General features: G+C 44.7%; 1 protein-coding gene across 1 annotated transcript in view; it reads right to left on the bottom strand.

The window, feature by feature from the left end:
- Positions 1-327: 327 nt before the first annotated feature.
- Upp2 (uridine phosphorylase 2) overlaps positions 328-24,039 on the bottom strand; it is a 37,286-nt gene continuing 13,574 nt past the window's right edge. Inside the window, exons 3-7 of the mRNA XM_087899974.1 lie at positions 21,240-21,398; positions 18,094-18,208; positions 14,236-14,445; positions 12,050-12,196; positions 328-1,517 (exon numbers count right to left, since the gene is read on the bottom strand). Coding sequence (XP_087756100.1) covers positions 1,366-1,517; positions 12,050-12,196; positions 14,236-14,445; positions 18,094-18,208; positions 21,240-21,398 — 783 coding nt within the window. The 3' untranslated portion in view covers positions 328-1,365. The remainder of the gene's footprint in view (positions 1,518-12,049; positions 12,197-14,235; positions 14,446-18,093; positions 18,209-21,239; positions 21,399-24,039) is intronic.

Here is a 24,039-nt window from a genome sequence, read left to right as displayed (position 1 = left end):
AGCTTATTGAACTGCTTTCAAGTGGTTTTCACTTAACATAATAGGAAGGAAAGGAAAACCCAGGCGAGCGAGGAGACGCTCTCCTGCCTCGCCCTTCGCTTTTGTAGTTCAGATGTTTGTGTTTGAAGATCAATTAATGGGGAACCTGGAAAGTTGCACTCCAAGCATTTCTGCTTCCAAAAGAAGTTCACAACCAAAACACCTTGTAGGGGTTCCTTTATTGCTCCTGCTTAAAACAGGCTGGTTCAGCCTCAGCTAGTCTGGAGCCTGCTGATTCCAGCCAGGAATCTTGCTGTGTGTGGTCCTGTATCCAAACACTCTGTAGCATGGTAGGAGCCAAGATTTATTTGTTCCACAACCATATAAATATAAACACACAACATTACGTATTATACAAATTCACAAGGCATCCTCCGCTGTTACCCCACCCAGTCTCTCCAGTTCCTAAGCGTTCCTAAGGACCTTCAAGGTGGGATCAGTGTGTGGAGTCCCGCGTGCTCCCTCTGGGGTCAGTCAGGGGAGGCGTCTGCGCAGGCTCAGAACAAAACCTGCCTCAAAGTTACGCAGAGGGATTTGTCCGCCATCTTGATTTCGGGTTTAAATTTAGTTGACTCTTTCTTCAGTTATCCAGTTCTTATTGAAACAACAACATCAATAAATACAGGGAAAAAAAATAAAGTTTGCTCGAAGGCAATTTAGTCACTTCTGATTTCTGAAGCGGAAAGGTCTTTAGATTACCGAGGGTTTCATTTAAAAAAAAAAAAAAGTGTGATCTCAAGCCATTACAATCTGTGAAAATCACAAATAGAGACATTGAAAAATGTCTAATTCCATTCTGTGTGCACTGAAATTGTGCACAGATAGAACAAAAAGCATGGCCATATTTCCCCGAGGATAATTCTTCCATGCAGACCAATATTACAATGACACATTTTTGTAAATATTTTGAATGTGCACAATCAATTTTTGTCACTTGTCCAACACCACAAAGTGCTGACAACATCCTAACACACGCTTCTGGATCTGCTTCAGCGAGCAACTGGCAACCATCTACAAATGGCTGCTCTGTTTTGATGTACACTTAATTAATGCTGCATATGAAGCTCCAAATGGCACAATTCATGAGTTTAAAATATTAATTCTTAGACTGCTTTGATTAACTGGTTCTAAAATGGAAATGAACTTAATTTCACATGGTTATTAAATTCTCTTATAATAAGTCCAACTTTAAGATGAAGGGATTCATAAATTTTTTTTCTGATTTTAGTCCAAGGATGAGAATTACATAAGGATGTTATAGACAATACATGGCTTCAGCATTGCAACTGTATCTACCAACTCACAGGGGATGGGTGGGAGTCTGAGTTATGACGTCTGGCCACAAAGTCCAAGCTGTTTTTTGATGAAACTCGAGATTAGCCGCTGTGGCCGCTGCTGGTACTCCACCAGGACATCGTGGGACAAATTGATTTGGTCACTCTCGAGTCTGTCAAGAAGTGTCACACAGACCACGGCAGCTAGGAAAACAAGTCACATGGTTAGTGGTGCAAACGGGCTCATATATTCTATAAGATATTAGCCTAAAGTGCTGGCATTCACAACATGTACGTTTTAAATTGTTCCTCTGTAATGTAGATGTAATCCACTGGATCCTCTAGTTTTCTCTATTCTTCCTTCTTTCCTTCCTTCTTTCTTTCCTTTCTTCCTTCCTTCCTTCTTTCTTTCCTTCCTTCCTTCTTTCCTTCCCAAGACTCATCTAAATTAGTTAATTAAAAATAATAAAAATCTCCTTTCCTCTGTAGAATAAGGAAAGTATTGTGTTCAGAAGAGAACAACAGCAACAACAGTAAAAAATCCAAGGCACACAAACTTCCTGACTTCAGTTGCACTTCTAATGCTAGAAGGAGGCTCTTTCTCTTCAGGTTTATTGCTGGGGGCAGCATATGAATGTGCTGGAGGCAAGCTCAATAATCCAGCTGTGGGATGCTGGCCAGAAGATGCCCATAATGGTAAACACAGGTTCTGATAAATTTTGAGCTCGTAAATCAAATGCTTGAAATAAGTTTTTAGTGCATGGAAGACCAAGAACACATGAGAGTTTCATTTCTAAAGAATGAGGGAAATCTTGTGTTAGAAAACGAAACAATAACAATGTGCGGGAAAGAACTCAATATGTTTTAGAAGGCAAAGTTCTCATTTTTTTGGATCCAAGGGAAGTATCTTTGATTTGTCTGATTAGGAAAATCCAGACAGAAAAAGTGGGTACTATATTAAGTTTTTATTATCAGTTTCATATCAAGTCTCTGATTCCAAGGAATGTCCTGAGCCCTTAGGATTGACAACGGTGGCAGTAACCTTGGTCAGCATCTAAAAGTGCATTTCTGCAAAGGGGGTCAACTCTGTGGACATGGGCAACCTGTGCCGGCACTAAACTAGAGTTGGGTAATGTCCATTTCCTGACTCGCTGCTTCGGGAGTCACTGGGATGTATGGATTTAGGAAGAAGTTCACTATAATCACAAGAGCTTATGCTGTCTTTAAATGTTTACTTTTCACTGGTAAGGGATATCGCTATACATTTAGAGATACAGTGGAATATTTCAATAGAATATATGCATTATAGAAAGACTTTATCTAACTAACATATGCATCCTTTCACATTCTTATTTTTCATAGTAACAACTGAAATTTACTCCTTTGGATATTTAGACATGTGTATAATTAGCAACAATACTCGCTTACAATGCTCATTAGGACATTAACCTTTACTCCTCCATCTAGCTGCAACCCTGTTCCCTTTGGCCAACATGTCAACACTTCCCACCCTACCCCCTTTCACTCCCCTGCCTCCTGTAGCCATGATTCTAATCTCTACTCCCAGGGATGTTTCTGATTCCACACATGAATGAGACTGTGCAGGATCACGTTCCATTCCTGACTTATTTCACTTAGCGCGGTGTCTGCAGTGTTCATCTGTGCTGCCCTATCCCTGGTGAACCCTTGGGTGGTTTTTGCTATGGTGGCTGTTGCGGGTGACGCAGCGGTGAACACTGGCGGTGGCATCTCTCCCACATACTGGTTTCAGTTCTTTAACTTAGACATCCCGTGATAAGATTGTCAGATATCGTGATGGGTCTGTTTTTAGTCTGCAAGACCTTGATGCAGTTTCCCACGAGGGAGGTGCTCCTTCATATCTCCATTGTCAGTATGCTAGGGTCCCTTTATTTTTAACCTCCTCACTAGCGCTTGTAATTGTTTCCCCTTCCATAGTCATTGTCACAGGTGATCGATGATCATTGGGCTACTTGCTTCCCTGCTATTAAACTGTATGAATTTTTTAGGTATTTGGGGTATGAACATCTTATTATTCAACTTGAAAATATTTTCCAATACATGTGTCCTTTCGTTTGGTTTATTTCTTGTTGCATTCCATCATTATGACCCCATAATTCGGGTAGCCATGGCGTGAATGAGGTAACAGTTTGTTCCCTTAGACAGACGATTAAATGAAGGCTTAGAAAAGGTAAACAAATGGCTCGTTATGATGCAACTGCTAAGTAGCCAGTAAATCCCCCAAATTGCTGAACAGCTGCATCCATTCCTCTCCAGTACATGGTGAGCTGTTTCGATTTGCCCCGGCCCACCCATCAAAATGATGCTTACAATTGAGTAAAAGGCAAGGAAAATATTCAACTGGAGAAGAGCTGAATAACATTTCATCGCCTAGAACCCTGTTTACCCGAAACTCACTCACTTGGTTGTAAAGCAACTTGGCTAAACAGGTGACCAAAGCTGGAGAGTTAACACACACACATACACACACACATACACACACACACACACACACACACACACACACACACACAGCGTCTTTTCAAGATAATGAGCAGCAAGTCTGCGAAGTGCAGTGTGGCTGGCAGATGCAAGGACCATTGAGAGTCCGGCTCCAATCCCTCACATGGCAGAAGGAGAAAAGGAACCTGGTGCTCTGTACTCTCCACAGAGTGGGCTCCGAGTTCACAGAGTGAACCGTTTCCCTTAAATTTCAAGGGTCAGGTCAGATCTGGAGAGAACAAGTAACAGCGATTTTTGGCTTTGTTTTCTTCACCCTGGAGAGCCCTAACAAGCTTCATATAATGATCTTGTCACCCAACTATTTCCATGAACAAATAAAAGGGACTAATTACCCAGAACAACCTGTCAAAATGAAGCTGGAGCTTTGCTTAGATTAGGAAGGAAGGGGAGCTCCTGGGGGCTGGAGGGACATTTAGTGACCTACCTGTCACCAAGAACATTGCCAGCTACCTGACCCGGGCAGAGTGTAACAGGAACACACAGGTCTAAGGCAGAGCTTACTGTGTTCTGAGTCTTGTCATAATGCCTAGTGATTCCAGCCCTCTGGCATCATCTATGGCTTGTACAGAGAAGCTGATGAAAGTTGACACTGTGTTTCTGTCACATTAAAAAAAAAGACATCTATGCACACAAAATATCTGCGGATAATTTTAGGGAGCTAGGGCTTCTAGGGCTCATACATTATATCCTTTAGATGGCACGCCGCTCTCTGCTCTGCTATGTTCACAGCCTCTCTCGGATACAAATCAAACCTCCAGCAAGATTTTTGCATTAATGGGGGACAAAGCTAAAAGGGCTGGGAGCCAACACCCGTGCACACAGCAGAAACCAAATGAGCCGGCTGCTGGAAAACTGGGAACCCAGCAAAGGTTTGTGTTGCAGCTCCTGGCCTCGCTCATCTGTCCGCGCCTCTTAGCCCCGCCCTTTTTCTGCCGCTCCATCTTCTGTTGTTCCTCAGTGGTTGAGTTTGTAAAGCTAACACGCTTTTGTCCCGGTCTGCCTGCTATGGAAGGCTCTAGAATCTCATCATCATCGGCCTAAGCCTTTCACATCCTGTGTCTCCTTTGAGAGCTTGACCTCAGGCTGTTGGTGACCTATCAAAAAGTCAGAGGGGCCAGCAGGACTGGGGACATACAAATAACCTATTCCTGTAGCTTCGTGTTTCTCAAAACTTGGTCTGCTGGCCCCCTGTACCCAGGACTACAGATAATGCAGATTCTCATGCTCCATCCCAGACATCTGGAACCAGAGGGGGCGGGCAGGAAATACTTGTAGAAAACAGGTCTCTTTCATTGACCTCTCTGAAAATTGCTTTAAAGATTTTCAACTCCTTTCCCAAATCAAGCCAAGTTACCACAAAGGTACATACCTGGACCCTAACTCTTTAGGTCCACAAAGACATGCTGAATTACCCGGAAGTGCGCTCTCAGGGTGCATTCTCTGATTGCCCTGCATCTCTTACAGAAGTGTTATTAAAGGTGCTTCCGGCTACAGCATAGCTGATGATTTCACTTGTTTAATACTTCTGAACAAAGTTTAGCATTGGAATAAAGTTTTGCCAAGACAAACCAAGAAAGGAAACACCCCCGATGCTTTCTTTGATTGTATAATGAGAGTGGAATAGCACAAGTTGCTTTCATTTTCACCCAAGAAGCCCAGAGCTCAGTCCAGGTATTTACGTTTAGCACTGGATTCCTGGGGAGTGTTTTTGAAATTGAGGCCCCTATGAATATGCCCACTCACTTACACAACCACCTCTGATTCTTTCCTCCTAGTTTTAAATGCTGTTTAAACATCCCCGAGCCATTGAAAGCTATTGCTAGTGTTCTCTGCAGTGCCGGTGTGCACACATCATTTTTAGTAGTAACTGCAGTTCGTAACACTGTTTTAAAAAGCAACAGCCAAGAGGCAGTGATGTTGGATCTATTCCATCCTTGTTCTTGCTCAGCCATGCTTCCTTGGCTGCTCCATATTCCCTCCAGACCTGGCTTCATCCTCGCAGAAAAGGATGTCTTTTTGGCCTCCCAGGCCTCCCAGTTTCCACCTCGGGCCCCACATCATCTTGTCAGTAGGGAGACCGTATTGTCATCCCTGAGGAGGCCTAGCGATGATGCTAGGACTTTGATCTGCTGAATGCTGGGTCATGAAACAAAGACAACTTGGGAAAAGAGGCAATGGAGCCTGAGATGCTAGTCTTGGTCCCTGGTCTTGGGGTCATAGCAGAGAGAGGCCAGTATAGGCTGTACCAGCTACACAGAGGGTGTGTTGGCAGTGGCGAGAGAAGGCTAGGATTAGAATGAAAGCCAGTCAACCAAAAGTATACCGGCTTTAATTCAAAATATGTTAGAATATCTTAAAGTAAGTTATATTTTCTTTATCCTGTCTTTGTCAAATTTACAAGACAAACAATAGCTAAATGTTTCATCTCAAAGAAAAGAAGCGTTTAAGATGATGGATATACTAATTAGCCCATTTTGATCATTATACAGGCTGTACACATATTGAAACTTGCACAGTTATTATTCAACAAAAAAAGTAATGCAAGGTGTGATGTGGTGACCCCATCTGTGACTCCTGAATCCTGGAGGTTGAGGCAAGCAATCAAGACCAGCCGGAGCCATATGGTAACTACTCACCATTACCCCAGACAAATAAATAGTAATTTAGTTACACATTTACACCTGATCTTTCAGATTTGAAAGCTGAACAATCAGGGCAGGATCATGGCTATGCAACGCTACTCTGTGTCTGCTTAACTTTTTATTAGATTCCAGTGCCAATTCTCAGGACCACCCTGTCCTTATGGTTTGTTGGCTGAAGTAAGGTAATTATCTGCTCACAGTCTCTGCAGCACAACACTGGTCTCTGATTTGGAATGGTGCACATTTGGGTGCTTTGGTCCAGCAACCATCATCCCGCTCCACAGCCTTGTGTTTCCATGGAAAGACTGCCGCCAGAAGCAGCAGTCTTTCTGGAGCAAACGGCACAAGTCACACAGAGCTGAGGTCAAATTCCAGAGATGGCGGTGGGAACGTTAACGAACCCCACGCTGCTATTTCTCCCATGAAGGTGTGGAGAGCTGCAAATGGCTGCCCAATATCCTTTTGGAACAATTTTTCAAAAACCTGATTTTTCTTCTCTTTTGGGATTAAGAAATACGACAGCTACAAACCTAAAATAGCCATTAAAATTTTGTGGGAACATCTTTTGGGCTTTATCGATGGTCACCATGCAGGTCCCCGACACAAAGATCCTTCATTGCTGGGAGCATCCACAGAAGAATTTAAAAAATTGAATTGGAGTCGGGGTTTCTGTTTCCTTTTATTGAACAGTTTCAAAGTAATTCTCTAAAGAATGAATGCCTCCCTAAGTTACAAGTAGCTGTCAAAAGAAATAACATGGCATTATTCCTTTACTCTAAAGCAAAGCCACGGTGAGTTGCAGACAACTAAAGGCATTGAGACAAACTTGAGCAGAACCTAATCTTAGACAAATATTAGGTTTCATTTATTACTGTGCAAGCTGTGTCAAAAGGCAGTTCTGACTTGAAAAACTAGATACAGGCTGAATACATTTATCTCAAGTTCACAGCCCAAGGGGGTTATCCTCTTTAATCAGGAGTAAATTTTACTTTAAGAGAGGGACAGATATGTCACAGATGCGTCTATTCAACTTATGTTGCTTTTCTGTTGTCCAATGGTTTTGCATTATCCTGAAGGGGCAGCTCTCTGATGCTGGGTGATTTTGAAGTCCACTATCTCCTCACCCGGATCTGTTAAGGTGGCACTGGATCCCTGTTACATTTGTCTGGGGCAATGAGCAAAAGAACAGCACTAACAGATGGGTGTTGATGGCCTTATTCCAGGCGGTTTGTCCATCTCCAAATAACAACAGACCCTGGGACTGCAGGTTTGCAGAAATCTCACAGCAAAGGGAAATCTTGGCTCCCGTCCTTCAAACAATTCTGCACCACTAATGTGACCTGGGAATGGACGCGCTGGTTTTCGATGGCCATTTTCCAAGGTCAAGTAGAGACTCATTGCCATTCTTTATACTCATTCACTCAGCAAATACTGATTGAGTTCCCATATGGCAGACATTAGTCTAGGCGTTGGGCATGGAGCAATGACAAACTTCCCATTCTTCTGGCGCTCCATCACAGTGGGGAGAGAATGAATATCAACTTTATGCACTGGGCTGATTTGCTTTTTGTCAACTTGGAACAAATTAGAGTCAGCTGGGAAGAGGGACCCTCTGTCGAGGAGCCGTCCCCATCACACTGGCCTATGGTATGCCTGTGGGGCATTTTCTTGATTAATTATCGATGTGGGAGGACCCAGCTCACTGTGGACAGTACCAAGCAGGTGGTCCTGTATAAGAAAACAGGCAGAGCAAGCCATGGGGAGCCAGCCAGTAGCATCATAGGACCTGACTTCCCTCAATGATGAACTGTGATGTGGAAGGGTAAACCACATAAACCTTCTCCTCCCCACAGCAGAATGTATATCACAGCAACAGACAGCAAACTAGAGCACGCGTGACTCTAATGTATAAGCAAACCAGAAATTGAGCTAATGGTGTTGAATATGCAACAAAGAAGCGAAATAAATGATCTAAATATTATTGATTGGGCTTGGGTACTCATACAATGGTCCCCTGAGAGGCCAAGTCTCATATTAATTGTGAACATAAGTGGTGGGCTACATGGACACAAACAAACCCTTCATGGACCAGAGAGATGCAGAAATGATCCATTTCTGCCTGGGTTGGGTTCCACCTCTGCTACTGAGTCCTCTGAGTTAGAACTTGGGTTCCTGAAAGAGCTGTGTTAACATATATCCGAAGGCGGAAACAATTAGTTCTCACATGGCTGTGAACTCCTGTTGGCTGTTCAGCTGTCTGGTAGTATAAAAAGACAGAGAAGGCAACCAGGAGAGAAGGGTGGGATGGGCTGGTAATAGCTCTGGAGGGGAGTCAGTGTCTTGAGAGCAAGCCGGAAGCTCACAGATTCTGGGCTCTGGGGTCAGGTGGGACTTCTTCATATTGCTTTCTATTCATGTCCTTTCAGGTTTTCTGCTAGAGCAGCAGTGTGAATGCACCCGCAGCCCTTCCCCCAAAGCTTTCTCAGCTCACAGAGTGGGTGGTAAATGGGCTAAAGCGGAAAAGGGCTGTGTGGCAGCGCTTTACCTCTGGGAAGGGGTGAGGGAGAAGATGCTATGCGGTGGCAATGAAACATGGGGACATGATAGCAACCTGTGTGTGATGGGCCTTGACAGTGGATCTTCCCCAGCCAACAGAGCACAGATGCACTTTTTAAAACAATGATATCTTGGGGATAAAAGCAGCCCCCGTGACTGTGAAGAAATTTGGACAGTAATACTTGGGTGAACTAGGGCTGCGGATGGAGCCTGGTGGCAGCCAAAAGAGGGCTGCAGGATGTAAAGGAGGCTGCAGCTGTGCCTGGGAAGACGGAGACCTGCAGGGATGCTGAGAGCAGAAACTAAAGCTTCAGCAGCAGCGAGAGTAGAATGATGCAGGAAGACAGAGAGAGGAAAGCTAGTTGTGAAGGAGGGACACCTGCAGGTGGAGGTCAGAGCAAGGTCATGAGATCTGCCTCCAGGAGGAAGGGGCTCTCTTAAGAGAAGAGCTTCCCTCTGGTCTCTGCAGGAGTCTCAAAAGACAAAGGCAGATAGATAGATACCCAGGATTCACAAGACTAAGGTCTTCCCTGGGGGCCAACAGATGCCTTTTGCAAAAAGAACCCATGGCCATCACCACACCTACACCTGCAGCCTGCTGGCTCAGCATTTTACATTTGACCATACTGGATATCAGAATCTGCTCATTTACATAATTGCAGAGAGACGAACTAAGTGGTCACTTGTTTCCATAATAAAGAAAGCCCAGAAGGCCTTTCCCAGAGCAGGAGTCTGCATTGCTACCTAAGTGAGGTCAAGCGGGCCCCATGCTTGCTAATTTGTTTAGGGGAAAGCGGGGCCTATGGTTTCTTGGAAAATGAGGATTCTAGAAGGGTTTCTAAATGGAGGCGGGGTGGGGTCTGGGAAGACAGCTCGTCTTCCCAGAGTTAAGTTAAACTACCTGCTGTCCGAACCTAACTAAACGCCCAAAGACCTGCCTATAATCCCAGCCACCGAAGGCAGAGGAAGTATCCCCCTCCACCCCAGCAATCTGCTCAGCAGAACCGGCCACGTCAGTATGCTCAGGGTCCGACAGGCGTAGAGGGGCAGCTGAGGTTGATTCCTGATCCCTGGCTTCCACATGACATGCCCACGCATGCACATGTGCCCACGCGCATGCTAACATGCATACATACATGCACATCACACACATACCTACACATGGCACAGGTAACAATTTGTGGATCTTCACCCATAGAGTACAGGGACTGGTTTGGACGCGTGCGTGTATTTTGAAGTAGGAGTGGTTAAAAACAGTGGCTCTTAATTAATCTTGTTATTCTTTTGGTCAAGCCACGCCCACTCCCAGCCATTTCTGACCTCTGGTCGCCATCTAAACCCTTTCCTTCTGTTCCCTCTCTCGGCGTGTGCACACATGATTCCCCCCACTTTTCTATTTCTGCCTTTCTTTCTCTCCTTCTTCTTTACGTAATAAATGTTTACCTTTATGTTTAGCCTTACATCTATTTATTATGTCCTGTAAGCCTTTTATCTGCCATCTGGTCACCCGCCTGCCTGACTCCCGGCTGCATGGCTGGTGCTCCCACCAGCTCTGTCGCTCACCCACCGCGGGGAACCTGCACCTTTCTAGCCATCTCTGCCTGGACTAGCAGCTGCGGTCATGCCAGCATTGTTATTTTTTAAAGAACAAAAAGAATCTCCTTATTGAATCTCTCTCATTCCAAAGTCCATTCTCAGAAATGTTGTCACAAGTGCAGTGTTTATAGCATACGTATGAAAATGTATTGGCTCTAAGACCAAAGGTTAGAACTCAGGGTTCTTTTGTAATGTTTTTATCCTCTGGGCAGCAGGGAACACTCTCCTGGTATTCTGTGACATTACTGATCCTCTTCGGGTTCTGTGACATCATTGATCACCTTCGGAGTCTTCCTCGCGTCCCTAACTTTAACTTTGGTCTCCTCTTATCTATGCCTATGTTCGTTGCATCTCATCTACCATATTCTCTTCAAAGGCCATCAACATATACGTTTACTCCTCCATCCCAAACCCTCCATCCGAGCCTGAGTCAGAAGTCCCCCTGTTTACCTGACCTTCATTTGCATGTCACTGCCACCAAATCCTCAACTAAACACGTCCTGTCCCCATCGTGACAAGCTCACTCCTCTGGGAATCCGTAGGGTCTGCCTCGCACCTGGAACTCACACCGAACCCTCAGCGGTTCCTGCTTTCGTTCTCTTCTGAACCCATGCAGAGCCTGACCTCATCCCATTACCATCCGCTATTACCTTGGCGCTTAATGCTTGGCTAGAAACTGTCCTGGCCTTTTTAGTCTCCTTCCTGCTTCTTCTCTGGCCCCAGAGAACCAGAGAACTCAGAACCCAGAGAAAGTCTATTTCTCTACTCGGAGCTCTCCGGCGCCTCCCTGTTTCCAGACGGAAAGCCCACATTTTAACAGAGAGGCGCACAACCTGCCCCTCTCCCCGACACCTCCCATCTCTCACCGTTCCGCCCTGCGCTTGCCTCCACCTGCTCCCGCAGCACACCTGTGTGCTCCTGATATATTTAGCTTTCCATTTACACTTTCCGGAGCGTGCTTCCCAGGTTCCCATGTGGCTTTTCCCAAATGGCACCTCCCCCTCCTACCTTTTCCTGACCATGCTAATTAAAATTATGACTGATAGACTATTTTAGGAATCTCTCATTTGCATCCTGTCTCAACAAATTCAGTTATGAGAGAAACCGGCAGCCACCACCGAGATGGAGAACAATGAGCTTGCAGTTGGGTCCTAGCTGCATCAACAGCCAGCATGTGCCCTTGGCTTTTTGATCCCTGACCTTCGTTTCCTCATAACCGTGATGAGAGCAATGTCCTACCTGCCCACCAAACACTACGAGGTAATGTACATTCTGAGTAATTTTAAAGCAAGCATTCGACACAAAACAAAATGTATCTGGGCCCCCTTCCCTCCTCCTGAAGAATGAACCTAAGATGGCCGTAAAGAAGGGTGGCGCACATGGCATTCGCAAGAAGTTTACCTCTCAGACCACACAGTCCACACATGGCTGCGAACACCGTCGACTCCATCTCGATGTTCCTGACTCCGGCTTTGTATGCTCGCTTTAGGTAGTCCAGCTTCTTCTCTCTCGAAAAGGAACACAAGGCTCCGTCCAGGCGGGCCTGGCCTGAAAGAGGACGGAGTGGTTTAGCGGCTGATGTCTCACCTCAGTGGCAGTGTTGTCGGCGAAAGACTACCCAGTGGTGCAGGGCTCTGTATCCGTCCCCGCCTCTTGAGTGATCCTCCTCTGGGGACTCAACCTGGCTGCTGAATCTTTCTTCCAAATAGAACATGGCTGCACCTGGCTCAAATCTCATAAAAGAGTGTAGAACATCTATACAGGAAGGAGTGCCCAAGTTTTAAAGGAGCGGGGACATCAGGAGTCGGGTGAGGGGGGTCACAGAGAAAGTTTTCCTTTGAGGAGAAACTCAGATTGTCTCAGTGGCAGGGGCCCCAGGTCAGGTGGAGACATGGGGCGGGCAGGGTGGTGGGGGAGAGAGGCTTCTTACCCTCTCTGACCCTCCAGGCCTCAGTGACGCTCCTGAGGCAAATGGTTTGGACACTGCCACTCTCTGTATGACCACCACGGCCAAACAGGCAAATGGTGTGTCCCTTGTCCCTCACAGACCTCTCGGGCTTCATACTAGCCCTTCGCTTGAGTTTTCCCTTCCAGATTGTCCCTATTATTTCGGACTTACTTCACTTCGGTTGATCAGTGGGGACAGAAGGAGGTGGAGAACAGTCTAATGTTACCTCACCTCCTGCCCGCTGCCACGTGTACATCCCGAATTTTCCTACCCCGCGGTATCCGGATGGAAGCCAATTGCCATTCGTTATTTGCACCGTCCCTTCCGGAAGCCTTTCCTGTCCTGTGCTCCTGTTCTCCGTGGCTTCTGTCCTGACAGTGAGCCTTTCCCTCTTCCTTCTCTCTTCTCCGGTGCTGCCTGCCAACACTTCTGACGGTGTTATTTATGCTGAGGCAAACCCACATGGCTCAGAAGCCATGGGTAATGTGACTGGAAGGGTCTGCCTAGGCAGATCGGTGTGGCCTCACTTCACCGACCATAAGCAGTCCCAGATGTGGGCCAGGGTTTTCCAGGGCCATCATGTGTGGAGCATTTTGTACCTTTTAACGCTACTTTATGTCATTCCGAGAAGCCAAAAATTTGAATTTTTCATATGAACAGCTCTAGAAATTACAAATGTTGGCAAAATAATTCACATGTGAAACAACATCTCATGGACCAATGGAAACACTGACGCCGCCAGGCTTCTGTTGATGAGCTGTGACGCAAACGCATGGGTGGGTGGCCCTCTAAATGAAGGGCTTAAGAGTCAGCATCCTAGAACAGTCTCAGTCTGTCCATCAGTACCTCAAACACCTTCGCTAACCCGAACAAATGCAAAGAGAATACAATCTATCTCCATGCATGGCTTTTAGATTCTTAAAGTCTTACATAAACCTTGATATAGAGAAAAGTAAAAGATGATGAAATCTTAAGAGTAGCTGTGATTATGCTAGGAACACAACTACAGCACAGATTTGCTGGAAGTTCAACGTTCTATGACATCAAGGTAGTGTAGATTCTTCTGTAACAAACAGAGTCTGTCCTTGGGGCTTGTTGTGTCTTGTTTTGTTTTGGCCTTGCCCCTCATCCCTTGGAACAAGAGCTGCTGTTTGGCAATGACCTTCAAGTTAACTCTCAACTAGGTATGGAGACCCTATGTTCTTGGCTATGGGATAAAAGATCCACCCCTAGGATCTGTTTAATTGAACTTTTCTCCCCATTTCCTGGTCTTATTTCCTGCCCAGTGTTCAGATGAATAGCAGAAGCATAGGACCAGAATATTCCTCTGTCTTAGAGTTGGCAATCTAAGTAAAAGCCGTGAGCAGAGAGAGGATGCTGTCAACATCACTAATTGTATTTTAGTATTAACTGATAGAGGATTAAACCCATTCTCAGTATCAACTCATTCTGCACGTTTCTCAGCTGCTTATTAAGCCCTCATGTTGCAACACTTTAGTAAGTAAAAAGGCTATTTGCTTCCCCCTTGAAAATCTACACGATGAATTTGCTAATATGCTGTTCTAATATCAACTGTGGTTTTGTATAACCAACTGCCAATATTTTCCTACTGCCTTCGTGGCATGTACAGGATTCTCACCTTCATAAAAGTCATAGGTACACATCGTGTGTCCAATGAGGGTTGGGAAGCTGGAGATTTCTCTGCTACAGTTGAGCAAGTCGGTAGCCAGTTTCTTGTCAAGTTCAGTGTTTCGGGTGACCACGTTGTCCAAGATTACCTGCTCGAACCGAGGCTTGAAGAAGGAGTCTACAGCTGTATCTGTTATTACAACAGACCCGGGGGCAATGCCTGCAATATGGAATAAATAAGTGATCCCAGAAGATTGCGCAGAGTGACTTCGGTGACAGGTAGTATGGAACCTATTCTGTCAACACGGATTAATGCTGTTTGTTAATGATTGCCCTGCTTTCATCTTTAAATTTTTTTTTTTCTGAAAGCCATCAAATAACTTTTGGAACAGGCACTTTCATTGGCTGCCTATCCAGATTCGCATTTACAATGTGGTGGGGTTTAGATTTCAAGACAAACATGACTCTTGGATGTGCAAATTAGTGCCAGCCTTCAGGCTCAAATTTGAATAAATTAGGTCAGGAATAAAGTAAATGAGCCTGCCAGCAAGTAGCTTTCATAAAGTGATGTGACTACTTGATATTTAATCTTCCTGCAGACTCCTCGATTACTATAATTTCTTGGCAGCTCTATCCACTCTTCCTTCAGATGCTCATAACATAGCCTCCTTTTCCTCCCGGGCTCCATGCAAATTAGGCCTCTTGGCTGACCTTCCCTTGCTGCAAAGTCTGCCTTGCTCAAGGGGCCTGGACCCACTGAGATGCCATTTTCTGTCAACTCCTCCTCTCCCTGCCCGGGTGTGTTCTTGTTCTCCCGACTCCCTTTCTTTACACTGATGGCAGCGTTCCTCAGCTGCCATCCGGAGTCACTCCCTTCCAAAAGTCTGAGCCATGGGAGGGCTAACCAATGAAATAAGCATCACTAAGTAAAAGGCAGCAAATATAGGTCACAGTGAGTTTCCACCTTTTGATTTGCCCTGATCTCTACTGAAAAGGTGTATCTTGGTGGTACCCTGAACAGCCTCTCTCTGAACACCCAACGCACTTTTTACAGTCATGTGTTTGTCTAGCTCTCTAGTGGATGAATACAAGGTGTATCAATTTTAAAACAGTGCCAGTTTGTCGCCCTCTCCCCAGGTCTGGTGCTGTGCCTATCATATCATGAATATTCAGTAGAAATACGGTCACTGAGCACATGTTTCTGTAAAGATGCCACACAACACAGGTCCGCAAACTCTGGTCCACAGTCCACATGCCACTGTCCTAGTAAATGAAGCCTTGCTGCAGCATGACCATGCATTCATTCACATACTGTCCTTGCTATATCCGAGCTATGATGTGGCATTGAGAACTAGCAACAGAGAGAGCATAGTTTGCAAAGCCCAGAACTTTTATTATCTGGCACTTTACAGAAAATGTTTTAACAACCATGAATATGGAATACAGACTCATCCTGGTTTTGGATAAATTCCAATATGCCAAACTAGAGTTAATTACAGAACACTTTAAATTTCCACCTAGATACCCAAGGCGACTGTCCTGTTTAATTTCTGTTGTTGTAATACAACACCATGACAGGGAGACTAGGTTTATGCCGTTTACAGTTGCAAATTGTAATCCAACATTATGGGAAAGTTAAGGCAGGAAGTAGAAGCAGCCAGTCTCCTCCACAGTCAAGAGCAAAGAGAAAACTGAATGCACGTGTACCTCCTTGCTTGAGCTCAGCTCCATTTCCCTCCTCTTACACAATTCATGACCTGCTGTCTACGGTCACACCCACATCACTGAATTTAGTCAAGACATTCTTCAAACAGATATACCCGTAGACAATGCCTCTGAGACTCTCGCCAAAGGATGCTAGGTTGTGTCAAGTTGATAGTGGAAGCTAAACATCACAGTAGCCTCTGAAGATATAGCTCTGTGTGATCAGAGGCATTTTAAGTCAACCAAAAATAAAGGACTGCTTACATTGTTCAGACTGTCCTGAGATGCTAAAAAAATGTGTTTTCCTTACACTGCCGTGACACATAGATTCATCAAAAAAGCATTGATAGCATTTTTTGTCTAAAAATGCACTTTAATTGCTTATATTTCCCTTATCAAAGTATTTTCTCAGTTAAGGAACTGATGTCAGCAAAAGAATAAGTAGTGTCTGTATTTTCCATCTTCAAATACAGTTTCGTTTCAAACAAAGCAGATGAACTTGTCTTAGTTGTAGCATTAGTAATGAAGATGCAACTCTGAAATGAAGCTGTTTCCATTAGTATAACAGTTTAATTTGCTTCTGTTGACAGGCCTCCATCTCGCTGTTGGTACTATCTTGTTGTCTGTACCACCAGGTTATCATGAAACACAAGACCACGATCATGATTTGGATGGTCACTAGAGTGACTCATCATGTTACTGGAGACTTGTTCATATCAAGTGACAATTGCAGCAGTCAGGAGAACAGAATGTGTAGCTGTGACCTCAGAAGGCAAATCAATGTATCCCACAAACCAAGAATTGCAAGCAACCTTAATAATGGTAACCATGTCTTTCCCAGGCATGCTGTTCCCTGAAACTGATTTTTTGGGTTGCTGTTGGATAAACCATCATCTAGAAGGATGTCTGATCAACACTGATTGCTTATATTCTCCATTTCCATTTGGAAGAGGACCCATCATTTTTTTTTCTTTTTGGGTTTTGTTTGTCCGCATATGTGGGACTTTGCCTGGCTTTGTTCTCAGATTATAGCTCTGGAAAGGCTGTGGTCCTTTTTAACTTGCTTGATCTTAGTGAGCGCCGTCTGTGACACATGCCACTTCTCTAGTCCTTTGAAGATTTCTGAGCGCTCCTCTCGCTCCACAATGCTTGCTTGAGGAATGCAAAGGGATTTGTCTTTTAAAAGCTCACTCCCTATTATGTAACCATGTAGTCCTGCCACTCTGTCAGCCAAACCTCTCCATTGATAACGGCGTGTCTGCATTTGTATGTAGTGATATGGTCAAAGGACACCCTGAAAGATCTACTCCCTAGGAATCAATAGAAGCGAGGCAAGGAGTCTCTTGGAAGAACATAGGTAGCCACAGACTTTCCCTAACAGCCCACATGATCCTTTTTGCTATGCAGTCAAGTAAAAGACACAACCTAGAAAAGAGCAGCAGTGATCACCAAGAAGAGTCAAAAGCAGCATGTTGCTAGTCGCTAATTGCTATAAGGTCTGATACTTAGTAGATAAAACAGGCAAAAATCCATGCAATTTTCTTGATCTGAACACCCCCATTCCTGTTAGATAAAAATTTCTCAGGCTCAAAACCAGTTCTTTCCATGTGCTGATAAGTTTTTGTCAACTTGACTCAAACTAAAGTCACCTAGGAAGAGGGAGCCTCAACTGAGGACCGGCCTCCGGAAGAATGGCCTAGCAGCATCCCACCATGGCCTCAGCTTCAGTTCTTGCCTCCATCTTCCTGCCTTGAGTAAGATCTTGCTTTGACTTTTCTTAATGACAAACCGTGCTCTGTAGCTGTAGAAGTCCTGTCCTCCCCATGTTGATTTTGATCAAAGTCTTTTATCACAGCAACAAAGGAACGAACTAGAACATACCATAAACCATACTTTCTGATAATTCCACTCTTCTTTATGTGAACAAAAGTGGAATTACACGTACACACACACACACACACGAGAGAGAGAGAGAGAGAGAGAGAGAGAGAGAGAGAGAGAAGTAAGGGGGAGAAGAGGAGCTAAATTCTTAAGTCCAGCCTCCCAGTACCTTGCAGCTCGTCTGGATTTCTGTTGGACTTTATGTATGTTGGTGTGCTGTGGATTAACACTGAGATGTATGAAGAAACGCTCAGTTTTAATGGTAGAAAATAGTCTGTCTCACCAATTCCCCCTGACGTTCCGATTCGGATGATGGTAACGTCACAGCAGCGTGCATGGTGGAGTAATTTGATGAGTTCGTGGAGCATAATAGAAATGGAGGGGATGCCCATCCCGTGCTGTTGAGAGAGGGGAGAGTCATTACACATCTTACACATGCATAATTGAGCAAGACACATCTTTTCTTCTTTACAAGTTAACAACCCTTGTATAAATTTACATAATCATTAAGACTGTGCCCATACTCGGGAAAACATAAGTCATCTCTAAGTGATGCCTGCGTGTTATGCTGATGGATGTGTCCATCTGTGAGGACTTGAGAGAGACATCCTACTGCCAGTTAAACTGGCAAGAACAGAGGTGGGAGGGCAGAGTGCAAGTGTGCCAGGGCAGGGCCAGCTTTCATCTCCCTGTGAGACTCTTGTCAACGAACTTATGTGAAGAGCCTCCCTCTTCATACACAGTTGACATGGAGCTGAAAAGACATAGCTTCGGCTGCCATTTTGCCAGTCTTACTTCACACTAGCCAGTGAGATGAAACAAACTCTGTTGTTCAAATGTAGCCTCAACTGTTTGCTGCTAATTCCATGTGAGTTCAGAAAGACTTTAAGGAAAAAATGTGGCTTCAGCTCCCAACCTGTTGTGGGAAAACCCTTCTGTATGCAGAGTTCATATACATATATATTGTACCCTGTATATGTTGCTCTCATTGGCTGATAATGAAAGCTACTTTGGCCTATAGCAAGGCAAAACATAAGCTAGGTAGAAAAGCCAAACTGAAGACAGGGAGAAAGAAGCAGACTGGTAAAAGCCACAGCTATGTGGCAATAAATAGATGAATAAGAATGGGTTAATTTAAATGTAAGAGCTAGTTAGTAATAAGCCTAAACTATTGGCCAAACATTCTATAATTTATATTAAGCCCCTGAGTGATCATTTAGAAGCAGCTGCGGGATAGGGAGGGACAGAGAAACCTCTGTTAATATCACTCAAGAGTTTGAAGCTTATGCAAAACCTGTGAATAAGTTTAAATTGCCATCGATCATGACCACAGCCTGGTTTAATTTAGCATTAATGTCAAAACAATCACAGTTACCAGACTAGGGGGCAGTCAACACAGACTAGAGGATTTAGCCATTTCCGGTGGCTGTGTTACATCTAACAAATCTTCAGAGAGACCTTCCGTGTTGTAAGTTGTAGAAACTGGAGTTGGGTTTCAGTAGTGGCTGTTGCACTTTTGACATGATGGCAGAATATTGACCCACCGCCATAGAGACTTTGGAAAACCACTAGAGCTTTGGCCATGATGTCCTCAACCTGAGCTCCCTCTCCTTCCCTTTATCAAGAATATTAAACTGTGGAAACCGGGGGGCCTCTGGGGTCACCATTCCTGCCCTCCATTCAATATGCCCTGATTTCTGAAAGCTTCGTAAGCCTCCTGGATCCAGGAATCAAATGTATATTGATCTGTGTGTTCAAGATTGACAAGTATGGGGCTTTGGCGCTGGCTCTGCAATGGATTAATAAACTACCATTTGCTGCAACAGTAAACTAGAGGATGGGCTATTGTTTGATCTCTTAGGTTCTTCTAAACCAGCCATTTGTTAACCTAGGCTCAGAACTTATGTTTCAGTGTGATGATAAAATTATAAATAGACTCTTGTGTTTCTCTTAAAAATCTCTCTCTCTCTCTCTCTCTCTCTCTCTCTCTCTCTCTCTCTCTCTCTTTCTCTCGTTACTTCTCAAATCTCAGAGATTTGCAGAGAGGTCTATATTGGGAACCCCATCCCTGCCTAGTATTCCTCTTTATTTTATTTTTTTTCTTTATTTTACATTCCAACCACAGTTCTCCCTCCTCCTTTCCTCCTCCTTTTCAGCTCACTCCCCATCCATTCCTCCCAATGGGTAAAGGCTCCTCCCATAGACAGTCAACAGAGTCTGGCCTGCCTAGTCTTCTAAGTAGCTAGCCTTGACCATCTGGGCCATGTTCCCTGATAGAACACAAGGTTATCTCTCGCTTTGTCTTATGATGAAGCTCTTCTGATCATTTAGAGTAGTTTCATTTTTGGGATGAATTTTAGTTTTTCTCTCTCCATTTGCCATACAAGATGGGACAAATAACTATAGTTCAAAGGATTGTAACTGAAAAGTTCATAGGACAGCATCAGAGGATATTTAGCTTCTTCTAAGGCAGATAGGCTGTAACTATTTTTATTGAATGACCAAATTAATAAATGAATGGATTCTGCCATTAAAAGCCAAAACAGGTTTCAGGCACTCTTGGCCTAAAGGGAAGACTAACTTCTCCACCACTGTGGTATTTTATGTTTTCTTTTGTTACCCAATGTTCTCAGCTCTCATTACATTTCATCACTGAGTAATCTGAGTAATTTGAGAGATCAATGAATCATGACTGTTCCCTAATATAGAGGGCATTTCCAGCTGAGGTCTTCAGAACTGTCACATCGATGCAGGTCTTACTCACTGTCTGCAGCTTATGCCCCTTGAGAGGACTACCCTATCCAAATGCACGACAGACTCAGAGTTTTGCTTCTGAATCCAGCTGTGTGCGGAGGAGGACTGAGGCAGGTGGGGTGAGAGACTGTGCACAGACACCCTTCTAAATGCTCTCCACTGGTGGGGACTCTCAGAGACTCATTCTGCTTTCATTTTATCTTTAGACAAACTTTCCAGAACAGCTATCAGGTTCTAGAGAGAGGAGAGCATGCCACACGAGCTCTGTGGAAATGCACTTGCTGCTTCTTAGCAAGCTTAGTCATGGTAAATTCTAACAATATCGAGAATTGGCCTCTATGAAAAATTCAGTGTTCCTAAAGCTGGATAGAGGACAGAGGAAGGAAAATGGCTGGAGAGGGAAGCATGTTGATCAACTAAGAATAGAAAGATGTGTGAGTCTTGAAGACCATTGTCCTTGCCTCAAACAGTTAAGTAGTAAGGTAAGTGTAAAGGTAGTGGTAACCCTGCCAGCTCTGCCCTGCCCTGAAAACCTTTTTCACTGTGTCAGCCTCTTCGCTTGCATTCCTTGTACCGGTGAAGGCAAGGCAGAGTTGGGGGAGAGCCGTGTTCGGAAGGTCCCAGCTTGGGCTCCAGCCCACAAAGGTTGGCTGCCTGCGGCTTTCCCGTACTCACACTGATGGAGAGCACAGGGCCGGTCTTGAACATGCAGTATCTGTCTGTTCCCGCACAGATGTCTTCAATGTCGTCTCCAGCTCCCTCCAGCTGGAGTTCCTTGTGCATAAACTGCGCAAACGCTTTCATTCTGTTGGGGCTCCCGCCGACACAGACAAACTGTCGAGAAGAAGAGAAAAGAATCTGCCATGGTCACTCTGATAAGAGCAAGGGTCAACATTCAGTTCTGGTGTTCTTACTTTGTTGTACAGTGAATTTACTTCTGAGCATGGGCAGATGTCCTGGGTTGCGTTCAACATTTGACTCATTTATATCATTAGCCTGAAAGAAGGCAACGGCGTGCAATGAATTATGTACTGACCTAGTGAAGAAAATCGTAAGTGCTGGCATTGTTCAAGGACGTATTTCCTGGTGGTTTTGTTTATAGTAGCATCAGCTCGGCATTGTCATCGATATAATCACCATAGTGTGATGGGCACTCATAGGACAGATGCTTAGTGTCAAGTCCTGAGGACGTGGACCGTAAGCGAGGGGAAAGTATAGGGACAGATGCCAGTTTTACTGTGTTTTCTGATTATCTGTCCTAACCATAGACTTTTACTTTAAATGTACTGTGATAACTTCGGGTTTGACAGGACTCATCTCAGGCCTTTCTACTCTTTACTGAGAAAAACTCGTCATGGAGCAGACTTGTTATTGTTAAGGTCAGAAGTCGATTGCAGAATTTCATCTATGCCGTTAATTTGTTTTTTTGTATTGTCTGACTTTGGGGTAGATGTTGCAGTCAAAGGTTGTCATATCTATTAAGATACAGTGATCACTGGCAGTTAGCCATGGTAATACATGCCTACACCCAGTGTTCTAAGGTTAGAGAGTTGTGAGTTTGAGCACAGCCTCGGCTGCACAGTGCATTTGACCAGACTGGAACACAGTGTAACACTCTATTCCAAAAGAAAATTGTAATTGCTCATGTCACAACTTGTTAGGGCTGCACCAACCCCAAAGACAGAAGAATGGGCCAGAGAGAGGGAGCAGAGCGGCCTGTTGCGGGCCTGCATGAGAAGGCATCCAGGTGAGCTCTAGGCAGGGGTCAGAAACAGAGGTCAAGCAGAGGATTTGGAGGTCAGGAGGAAGCAGAGCACACAGACGCTGTTGGGCAGAAAACCACTTGGCAACAAGAGCCACAGGGTGTGGTGCTAGTGTGGTGTGATGTAGCGTAGGAGATGGGGTGTGTGTGGTGTGAGAGGTGTGTATATGTGGTGTGGTATATGAGGTGTGTATATGTGGTGTGAGGTGTGTATATGTGGTGTGGTATATGAGGTGTGTATATGTGGTGTGATGTATGAGGTGTATATATGTGGTGTGGTGTATGAGGTATGTATATGTGATGTGATCTATGCAGTGTGTATACGTAGTGTGGCGTATGAGGTGTGTATATGTGGTGTGTGTTTGAGGCATGGTGCAGTGTATGAGGTAGGTGTGAGAGATGTGGTGTGTATGTGGGGCGGCATACACAGTGTGGTGCATGGAGTGAAGCCCAGAGAGCAAATGCCGTGAAATGCTGGAAAGCCTCCATTTGAACATAGTAGGCAAAAGTGGTTTATCCCTGATTAAGTAGCTTGCTCAGGGGCACATGAAACCATAGGGTCCTCAGACCATCATCGTCAGAACTCTCAGGCTTAATTAGGTTGAAGTGGGCTTGAGTATGGAAAGGAGCGTGCATAGATCCTGGCACCTTCTCAGTGATCACAAAAGCGGACTTCTCCTTTGAAGATCAGGCAACACTGCCCAGGCCTGCCCTCTGAGCTCACATCACTCTACTGCAGGATTCAGGAAAAATGAAGCTGACTCGAGCTTTCTGGAATGGAGAAAGATGTTTAGTGGGGCCTGGCTGATGTGGGTAGCACTGGGCAGAGGAGCCAAGGAAGGCTAGCAAGGGCCTTCACAGGGATGTCTGAAGAATTCCTGAGGTTGTAGAGTGGGTACCCCTCATGCAAAAGATCAACAGAAGTATTGGTGGTCTGTTTGCATGACGTGTCCTGTCTCCACTTAACAGTAATTACCAGGAAGCATTTCCATCACAAGACATAACAATTCCTTTTGTCCGGGCACTCTGCTTGTCATCTACCCTCACTGATGTCCTTTCTGGAGTGTCCTAGGAGTTTTTTCTGGCAGGACCTTAAGGAAGTAATGAACAATGGGAGTCAGTCACCAAGGCTATGGACAATAGAGCAAGGTAGGCCATTGATTAAGGTGAGCTCCAGTTACTTACTATTGATTATTTGTGGCCTTTGCCCCTTTCTTGCTATAAGTAGTTATAGCACTTTCTTACTATGAGCAGTTAAGCACCTTCTTACTATGAGAAAGTCAAATTCTAAGTACAAGGAGGTCCCTTTTTATATACAAAATACAGTAGTTTGAAAATAACTCCACTGTGTGGGGCCAGTACATCTAAATTACAACGGTTCAGATTGACCATAAAACCAAAACAGATGTTAGAATAGTTTGCGGTTTGGGCTCTGCTTTGAACTGTAGCTATTGCGGGAATCAACAGGAGCATCTGCATATTTCTCGAGACATAAAGATGACAGGCGTGGACAGGAGCAATCTAGTTCCTGACGTTAACTCCTAAATCAGACTCACTAAGCATCACCTGCAGCAAAATTGCCAGTCTGGCTGCTTTAATGAGGAGTGACGTCCCGCTGAAGACCACTGGCCAACGTTGGTCTCCAGCGCCACTGACTGTGACTTATGTTCCAAACAAAATGATCTTTGTCCAAAAGATTTGATTTCTCAAAGT

The sequence above is a fragment of the Myodes glareolus genome, chromosome 21 (assembly GCF_982192425.1).
Source record: "Myodes glareolus chromosome 21, mMyoGla1.1, whole genome shotgun sequence".
In the NCBI taxonomy this organism is placed as follows: Eukaryota; Metazoa; Chordata; class Mammalia; order Rodentia; family Cricetidae; genus Myodes; species Myodes glareolus.
The sequence above is the reverse complement of the archived record's forward strand: the minus strand, read 5'-3'. Positions and strand labels throughout refer to the sequence as shown.